Below are 10,126 nucleotides of genomic sequence, written 5' to 3' on the forward strand. Positions count from 1 at the left end.
GTTAAGAGCCCCTGGTTTATAGGAGAGGTGAGGTACTAAGCCCTGAACATCTGAAACTTACTTTCTGTCTGGTGTGACCGATGAGCCTTGACAGGGTCCGCTAGGCACGCTGTGAGGGGATAGAGGATGTGATCTAGCTGAGCAGTTGTGTCCAATGTCCTGTGTGCCGAGGGAAGGACTGACATATTTAGCCCTTCAGAATGTACGGGATCAAAGTTAATTAACCCAACATCGCTTCTGCATGACCAGCTGCCCCACAGAGCAGCCACTTCCGAGCTGGGGTGTCTCTCGACAGCCAGCTAAATATTTGCAGAGGATGAAGCTGGCTATCCAGTGGTGTCCAGTTTCACCAGAATTCCAAGAGGAGAAGGGACGGGTGGTAACAAGGGCCTGATGACACCAAACAGGCAGAGGGACACGGACCGCAGGCATGTCCAGGTGTGCCCTCACGTCCAGCTCGGCCTGCGCCGGGGGATGCGGGGCAGGGCTGCATCCCGCGGGACACGTCCGTCCCTCAGCGCCCCTCCCTCCCTCCCTTTCCTCGAAGATCCCGCGCTGTGTTTGCGCAACCCGGCGGTGCCCGAGCGCTTCCGCCGCGCTCCGTCCCCTCGCCCCCGCTGGACGGCCCCGGGGCGCGGCCTAGGTCCCGCCTCTGCTCCATATATGCGGCGGCGGCCCGTCAGCCGCAGCTCCCTCACCGCGCCCAGGATGCTGCTGCGTGCCGCCGCCCCGCCACGGGCGCTGCTGCTCGGCGCGCTGCTGTGGCACCTGGCCGCCGGTGAGTGACGGCCCGCGGGACGGGACGGGACGGGATAGGGCGGGATGATATGGGTGGGATGGCGCCAGCGATCGGTCCCTCGGAGCCCCAGGACAGGGTGTCCCTGAGGGAGTCCGAGGAGAGCGGCCCCGCGCTGGCAGGCAGGGGACAGGGACGCTGGCCCTCCCTGCCCAGCGCTCCGCCGCCCGGCTGCCGGGGGCCGGGCGCCACTGCGGGCTCCTCGCTGGCCGCGGCCGTGCTGGGAGCGGGGACGGCCTCGGGGGTGGGCAGCTGTAGTGAAGTCGCAAGATTTCGTCTCGTTGTTCCCAGCTCCGAACTTGTCAGGTACAGGGTTGCGAGGGGTTTTCCCATCCGGCTTCGTCCTGAGCATTTCCCCGAAGCAGCTGTGGCTGGCCAAAAATGTGCTTGAGGGGGACACGAGCTCATCCCGGGGTGGCCTCTCTCATATACTGTAGGTGTGTAGGGTAACCACTGATTTTTACAGAGACTATCTTTCCTAAATATGTAAATGGGAATCCAGGAGCTAACGCTTGCTGCAGATACAGCTAGGGATGATTTTGAACTATGCCTCATTTGTTCAGTGCTTCATTCACGAGAATGTTCAAGCATTTGTACCTTCTGCAGAGCTCTTGGATCAAAAAGGAATTCTAAATTACCTCATCAGTTTCAGAGTTACAAGACAGAAAATAATTGTCTTCTCATTCTTCACTTCTACCAGGACACATTCCTTTAGTAAGATGAGCAGTCCTTTCCTAAGGGCAGGACTGAGCCTTTTCCCCCAAGAAAACGTTTCCAAGTTGCAATTAATGGCAACTGAACAATGACTGCAGGGAAACAGGAATTATATATTATATGACTGACGGCACTCTCTTCTGTATTTAAAGGCTCTGAAGACCCACCAACAGCAGTCAATATAACTTGGTCTTCAATCAATTTTAAAACTATACTACAGTGGCAACCAAAACCATCAGGCTACTTCTATACTGTAGAAATACATGGGTAAGTAGATAACACCATGATATGTTCATTAATGGCAATTGAAGAAAATGAAAAGAGAGCATGTTTGAATATTTCTGAAAGGGAATGTAACAGGAAAAGTGCTCAAATACTGGGATTTAGGAAAATTGCCTAATACTTCTTAGTGTCCAACTATAAAAATATCAGGTTTAGACTTTTGGTTCTGCCCACTTCGGAAATGGAGAGATGAGCTTTAGATCAGTATTTCAGTTCTGGGGTTCAGTGCTGCTCGAGAGAGCCAGCCAGGATACTTTGAAGGAGTTGATACTCAACCTGACATACCGCATATTAGACAGAACTTTACCTTTTTATGTCTTCCAAGGTGTCTGGACTTGTGTCTTCAGTCTTGGGAGGTATCTAATAAATGAGTCTGCATTTTATTCTAATCAGTGAATCACAGTAATTAATAATTTTGTCTTGCTGGGTAATACTAAAAATTACCTTTGTTCATTTACCTCTGTCAAGATTTCCTCTGATATTATGTTATGTTATGATATTATGTTATGTTATGATATTATTCCTCTGATACTGTGTTTTATGTAAGCTGTAAAATATTGTAGATATAAACATAGCCAGCTTATGTGAAGTGCCTAATACCTCTTTCAGCACTGCACAAAACTTTCCATGAAGTTCAGTAATAAATCTGTGCTGGTTTTAGCTCCCATTTTAATACACAGAGCATTATTAAACGTGCCCTATTAAACGTGCCCTAAAGGGAAAATGCATCATCAAACTTCCTACATGTTAATGAAAAAGTGATACTGTAGTCTCTACTGTCTCTAAAAGTGGCGTATAAATGAGTGTTCTCTCATGACTAAAAAGTGAAATAGCAGTGTAATGGCTTAATGTTCTTTTTCATTCTTTAGGAGTGATTAGATTAATGGACTTAAAAGCACACACTTAGCAGAACACATTTTATGATATTTTTGAATCTGGAGTTTCTTTCCAGACCTTTCAGGCTTGCAAAAACCTGAAATCTGTTTGCCCGAGATTCAGTATAGAATCAGGTGTAGTTCTGCAGCAGAGGCATCTCTTTTGACTGAAGTTGCTATTATGGAGGACGTGGGATTAAATGTTTGCTTTCTTGTGTACGTATATTTACAAAATACATTTGTTTCATCAAAAAGGTCAAACCTCTATCCCTTTTCAGTGCATTTCTTGTGGCACTGTCCCTCACTGATCTGTGACAAAAGAAATCTGATGAAGTAAGAAGGGAGTTCAGCTGACTCTAAACAAGGAACTTGATCTACTTTGAGAAAAAAACACTTTGTTAATATTCAAACAGGCAGCACTCGCTCTTCCAGTTGAGATCACACAATTTTTGCTCTCCTTAATTCACCAGCAAAAAGAGGGAAAAGAATTGAAGGATTAATATCTAATCTGGTTTTTTGTTCCTTCTTGTGAGGAACTAAAATGAGAAATTAACATTTTTCATAGTCTCATTGCTATCTTGCAAGTAAATGGACTTGCTTTCTATCATTTAAAAATCAAGACAAGTGCATGGTTCATGCTTTTTGTCAGTGTTTTTAAATTGCAATTCTGCAGTGAAATTTGCTGCTACTGTCTGGTTCTTAGTGGCATTTGCATAAATGCAAAACCAAATGTGTCCTACAGCGCATTTCTGTAATTAATATCAATCATACTCGATTTACTGAATTCTGCTTTGAATTGTGAAATACAGCTGTACAGGTAGTGACTTTTGATCTTTTCTCCTTTTAGCCTGCAAGGCTGTTCTATTGGATGAGGGAAATCTATACAGTTTGAGGGGAAAAATGTTTTTAATGTATCTAAATATGTAATACATATATGTTTGGTTCAAAAGTGTTGACATTTCCTTCTTGCTCTTTTCAGACAGACATCTGACGTGAAGAGAAAATGCATACAGATATCAGAAACAGAGTGTGATGTTACTGATGCGCTCAGGAATGTAAAGGAGACCTATACAGCACACATACTGTCTGTAAAGCCTGCGGAGATGGATAACTTTGAAGAGCCACCTTTTGAAGTCTCTGAAAAATTTACACCTTATAGCCAGAGTAAGTAGGATTGTCAATTAAATCTTACTATAAATTTATTTTCAGGATTACTTCTGTTGATTTAAACAAGATTTAGATTGAGCTTAAAGATTTTTTTCTATAGATTCTTATGGTAACCCTGCTGATATCGGAAAAGAAGGTATTCAGGCATAAAGCTTTCCCTGTTGTAGGGGAGAGTGAAAGATTTTAGTTTGTTTCTCATTTGTTTCTCACTGCACTGAGTAGACCATTTAGTTAATATTATGTAGTAGGTGAGGATACTTGTTTAAATTTAGGCCTTCACTGGCTTTGTAAATTTGTAATAGATTTGAGAAGGGAAGGTAACGGAGGGTGGAAGGAAAAAGAGCGTGTCGTATATAAATGATGTCATTTTTTAAATTCTAAAAATCTTTGTTTAGCTGTTATTGGAAAACCAGAGATAAAGGATTATTCACAAAAAGGTTCCAAACTGAATGTCGTGTTCAAAGATCCGCTTACTCCATATACATTTCCTAATGGAAGCTTTATGAGTATTCAAGATATTTTCCAGCATGACCTGGAATACAAACTCTATTACTGGAAAGATCAAAGTTCTGGAAAGGTAAGGTCTAACTCTAGTTTTTGTTCTGTAATAATTGTTACATTCTATATAGTTACACAGTTTCTGTGCTGCCTTCATAGTTGACACTTGGAATATTTTTTTCCTTTACAGAAAGATGTAACAACAAAAAGCCATAATTTTGAAATAAGCGTTGACAGTGGAAAGAACTATTGCTTCTATGTCCAGGGAATCATTCCCTCTCGCAGAGAAAATCGTTATGGCCTAGAAAGCAGGGTGCTCTGCACCAGTGTAGGAAGGAATATCTTAGATGGTAAGTATCAGATGAGGTTTGTCACTCAGTCTTTAATATTCTAACAAAAAACCCACATCTTTAAATTCTGGTGCCTGCAATGAAATAAACTATTTAACAGTTGGCACATGGAAATTCATGGGAAGACCTCACTTTAAGTATGACACCATCTTTAGTTAGTTGGAGCTGGTTTTAGGGTTTTGCCCAACTGTTTTGGTTAAAATGTCTGAATTGATGACTGGTGTCTGAGGTTCCAGATGTCATCACTAGCCTTCAGCTTCAGTTTTGTTTCCAGTTGTTTTCCTTGGATCCTTCCAATAGCAAGTGCCATAGGAAGTGCTTGAAGGATTAGCTCTAAAACATAGAAGTGCTGGAAACCTGCATATCCATTTACTTGTAGAATGAACTGACCTTTAGTTATACCAAAAGCAGATGATGAGAATAAGACTTTCTTTCCTGTTCTGAGGTCAGAGGTTGGCAGATAGACTTCTTTACTGGTAAATAAGTTAGCAAGTGTAGGTGAATCAGCCAGCCATTTCAGACTAGCCATTTGGATAACACTTTCTTCAATATACAGTCATCAATATTACTTAAATAATATCACATTGCTGTACTGTATCTTTCTTCTCCCAGAGTAAGAATATCTGCACTCTAGAAAAACTCTTCTAAAATGGCAAATGAACTCAAATTAGCTTTCTTATCCAGAGAATTTACCAAAAAAGTAATAAATTGCAATTTCATTAAAATTTAAATAGAAAAACCTTCTCTTGGTCTTTTCTAGATTGTAACCTTGAATAGATTTTCACTTGGACAGAAATAATGTACAGGCAGGGGGAATGGTTTGACTTTTTCTTGTGGTGTTAGCATGGTACTTTAGTGCACTAACTAAACTAGATTAAAACCTAGACTGAGCGAGATAGAATAAAACTTTACTTCAGTTGAACAAATTCATGTTAAAATCTATTCAGTTCACACTGACGTAGTGACTCCACTTCTGTGAGACTAACATATAGAAAGCATTTTTTCATTCAGTGGAATGAGTTCTAAGAGTTTGTAGCACTGTGACATTGTGGGTTCTGATAACTCAATCTTGGATATTTTTTTTCCTCTACAGAATATGGAACAGAAGTCTTTATCATCTTAGCAGTGATAGCAGTTGCAGTCATCACTCTCGCCATTGTCCTTCCCGTGGTTCTGTGTAAACGCAAGAAAGCAAAGAAAGCAAGAGCTGTGAGAGAAAAGGAGCTGCTTAATGGTGTCTAAGGAAAAAGTATTGCAGACACTAGTGGCAGAGCCAAAGCAGAAAAAACCCCAACAACAAAATTGGGTAATTGAGTGGAGCCTTTTAGGCTCTCTGAAACAGGAATTCTGAAGCCCAAACGTTATGTGGATTAAAAAATCCACTAGACAGTACAGACGAAAAATCCAGATATCAGGAAGCCCTGTGTTATTAGTGGCCAGAGGCTGGAAGAACATTCTAGTGATCTGTTACAATCATAGAATTATAGAATGTGCTGAGCTGGATGGGACCCATCAGGATCATCGAGTCCAAGTCCTGGCCCTGCATGGGACCATCCCACAAGTCACACCCTGTGCCTGAGAGTGCTGTCTAACAGCTTCTTGACCTCTGCCAGGCTGCTGCTGTGACCACTGCCCTGGGGAGCCTGTTCCAGTGCCCAGACACCCTCTGGGTGAAAATCCTGTCCCTGATACTGAACCAAAACCTTCCCTGACTCAGCTTCATGCTGGACTTTTGAGTCCTGTCACTGGTCATGAGAGTGAAGAGATTGGCAGCTGCCCCTCTGCTTCCTTTGGCGAGGTTGCTGAACTGTGTCCCCTCAGTCTCTTTTTCTCCAGGCTGAACAGACCAAGTGACCTCAGCCACTCCTCACACAGCTTCCCTTCTGGAGCCTTCACCATCCTTTGGACCCTCTCTAACAGCTCAATGTCTTTTTTGTATTGTGGCACCCAGAACTGCCCCCAGCACTTGAGGTGAGGCCGCCCCAGCTCAGAGCAGAGCGGGACCTTCCCTTGCTGGCTCCTCCCTTGCCTGGCTGTGATGCTGTCCCTGATGTCCCCAGGACAGGGATGTCCCTCCTGGCTGCCAGGGCACTGCTGGCTCATGTTCAACTTTCCCTTGACCAGGTCCTCCAGGCCCCTTTCTGTGGCCCCTTTCTGCTGTCCAGTCTCTCATTCCCCAGCCTGTCTGTACACCAGGCTTGCCCCATGTCAGGTGCCAAGCCCAGCACTTTCCCTTGTAGAACTCCCTGTGGCTGGTGATTGCCTGTCTCTAAATTGCCAAGGTCTCTTTGTAGACAGATTTTTCCTAGACTGTTCCCAAGCTCCTTCTATTGTCCTGTCAAACAGGATTCTGAACTAGAGGTACTTTTAACTTGATCAGTGTGGCCTTATTGAGCCAGAAGATTTACAGTACTTGTGAGGGGAAAAAACACTACTTTTGAAAAATAGGTGTCCTTTACCTAACTAAAAGGAATATTTTTCTGTTTCTATGAAACAAACCCTGTATTTATCTGCCTCTTAACAATATTAACTGGTGAAATAATCTGTTAGTTCAGATGCGACAAAACTGCTACTATTATTTTTGCACTTCTGGATAAAATTAACTTGGTCTGTTTATCTTTGGATGCAGACAAAGGTAAACAAACTGAAACTACTGCACTGGCAACTTGTACGAAACACTATTGAAGCAGGTACTTGCTATTTATCTGGAAAGTATATCCAGTTACACCTAGAGTTATATAGGCCACGGGAGTCTGATAGTTCCAACTAAGTGTTAGAACAAATACTTTGCAGGCTTTGAGTCAATAGTAACTCATTTCAGCAAGCACAGAATAGGTAGCAGTATTTACTGCATTTTGAACATCATTTTTAATTAACAGTTGAAGAATGGTTTCTGTGGTGTAGATTCAAATCATCTTGGTGATGGGATTTGGAGATACCTGTTGCTTTGACTTTTAGTATTTATTTTATAAATGAGAATCTAATTTTTATACTGGTGTTAACTGTATTTATGATGGTAATTTATACTTTTCTAGTGAAATAAAGGTGACTGGAAACATAAGTCTTCCTTCTCAAAACAATGTACAGTGTTCATTCCAGAACTAAATTAAATATACATTTAGGAAACTTATTTTGGGACAGCAGTGTAGGCAAGCTGCCACAATCTAACAAGTGTATAAAGCAGAATACCAGGGCACCTCCAAGGATAAAAGTAGGAGAAGCCACAGTTCACAAATTGGAGGTTTTGAAGAGTCCTGAGTCACATTTCTGCTGTCCACTTACATGAGAAATTAGTCAGGGTTTGCATTCACAGCTTCTCCTTCCATTTCCACAGTGCTGACTGTACTTGTGCTACTGATGTTCATTCAAGGCATTATGGGCCTGCCCCAGAGATGAGAACTGCTAATGATGGCTGTCAGCATACACAAACACAAAAACTCAAGAGAATAGAAAAAATCACCTTGTAGTTGGAACTAACTGGTTGTGGATCTCAACACTTTATACATGCCTTAAAAGAAGATATCCACTGTATTCATGAGAAGGAATACCTTACAAAATTAATATCCCAATCAAACAATTTGTACAGAATTTTATTTTTATTTTTCATCCCTGCTGTACTATAGCTACCATCTGTGTATGGGTTAAAACTCCTGGGAATGTGTAAGTGTGGTTTATGGGGGTTTTCTTGGGTCTTTAATTCCTCTTTTTACAGAGGGAAGAAAAACACCAGAATTTCCCCCCCCAAAACCCTGTTTACTTCGTGATGAGCAATAAATGCTTAATGCATTTTCTGCTGGTGCATAAGCCTTGTATGGAGAAGGAATCTTACAACAGCAATCAAAAACATGAGAGCTCGTGGGAGTCAATTTAAAAACATTCCAAAGTTGTCATTATTACTTCCCTTCCCCAAGGCACTCTGCTTCCTCAGCTTCATTCAGTGCCAGACTCACAAAAGGGAAGAGCTAATAGGAAAAGGAAAGCCTGCAATTACAGCATAGCATTTATTAAATTAGACCATGCAGTTGCTTGTCATAAACGACACAGTGTGCTATAAATCATTCTTCATTACTTAAAGAGATACTGGGTTTGTTCTGAATATGGGGGGAGGGAAGGAGGGGAGAAGAGACACCCACAGAAATGCAAACAAGTGCCTTAAATGGTGAAAGAGAGACCCCTGACTGTACAAGTTCTGGAAGTCTGAAGCACTTCTGTTTCCTAGCTGCAGTATGTTATCATCCAACAATGCTGAGTAACTAGCGTCACGGGGCTCACAGATCCTATTTCAAAGAGGGTGGTTTCTGTTTGTGGAGACAGTTGAGAAAGGGGCTTCTTAATTGCAAACTTCTGTAAGTTCTATTTCTTGGGCTGAACCCACGCAAAATGTTTTAGGCAGAGACTTTCTCAGAGTATTGGGTTGGGCAGAAGTTGTTATACCAATAAAGGTGTTGTCACTAGGAAGAAAGACTAGGCCCACACATGTGGCCACTTCAACACTGTATGGATTTAAGATGAAGGCAGACACACAGGGAATGGATATGAGAAAGAGAAGGCTTTTCCTATGCACCTAAGCTCCCTGGCTCCTCTTATAAGCAGGTTTCTGTAAGCAAGCATGTTTTTATTGATGCTCCCTATTCCCCTGTTCCACTTAGCTATCATCTGAAAAAGGTATCCAACTATTTCAAGTGGATGAATACATTTACATAGCTCCCTCACACAGTATTTGTGTCCTCTCCTTGTACAAGTGATTGTGTAACACTGCACACTTTAACAAGCCTGCTTTAAAACCACATTCTTCTTCACACAGGCAAATAAAGGCTGATGCTGTTCTGCTACTTTTCTGTCAGCCCTAACAGCAACACAGACAATAAAACTACTGCCATTACTTAAAATGAACAACTGTAGAGAACTTCATAAGTGTATGATGGATATGGCAGCAAACAGCTTAGCTATTTCTAGCAGACTCAGCTTTCCAGTGTGAGAAGGCTGCTGCTGAGAGGCATGTAATGATAAGAACGTGATTATGAGCTTAACTTGGATCACTAGTTATGTGGCAACTCGGGACAAAGAGTTTTCTGCATGAAGTGAGTGTGATAGATTACCCTGTCAGTTCAGTTTTGTAAAGCTGATTATTTTGCAGGTTAGTAGTGATTGCCACAGTTTCAGAAACCTTGTAATATACATTACCAGATCCAAGAGTAATTAGAATAATCTTCTAATTACACAGAATTTATCCACATACAACAAACCATGCTTTCTATAGTCTATGTTTGTCCTGGTGTGCATGTTTGAGAATGACAGGAAAAGAACAACCTGCTGGACAGGACAGAAGCAGGAACTGGTCAGCTGAAAATCTTTCCACAACCCTTAGGTGTGGTGTTACTCACCATGGCATATGTTCCCTCACGGACTACGCCCAGTCTGTCCCTTACAAAGACAAACTGCCA

The 10,126-nt window shown here is 42.2% G+C and overlaps 1 protein-coding gene across 1 annotated transcript; it reads left to right on the plus strand.

Moving 5' to 3' along the window:
- The first annotated feature begins 693 nt into the window (after positions 1-693).
- F3 (coagulation factor III, tissue factor) lies at positions 694-7,743 on the plus strand. The gene is made up of 6 exons (XM_036388113.1): positions 694-778; positions 1,663-1,777; positions 3,647-3,831; positions 4,230-4,411; positions 4,523-4,682; positions 5,776-7,743. The coding sequence occupies exons 1-6, from the start codon at positions 709-711 to the stop codon at positions 5,922-5,924; spliced, it is 861 nt and encodes a 286-aa protein (XP_036244006.1). The 5' UTR covers positions 694-708; the 3' UTR covers positions 5,925-7,743.
- Positions 7,744-10,126: the final 2,383 nt, after the last annotated feature.

This window comes from Molothrus ater, chromosome 9, assembly GCF_012460135.2.
Source record: "Molothrus ater isolate BHLD 08-10-18 breed brown headed cowbird chromosome 9, BPBGC_Mater_1.1, whole genome shotgun sequence".
Classification (NCBI taxonomy): domain Eukaryota; kingdom Metazoa; phylum Chordata; class Aves; order Passeriformes; family Icteridae; genus Molothrus; species Molothrus ater.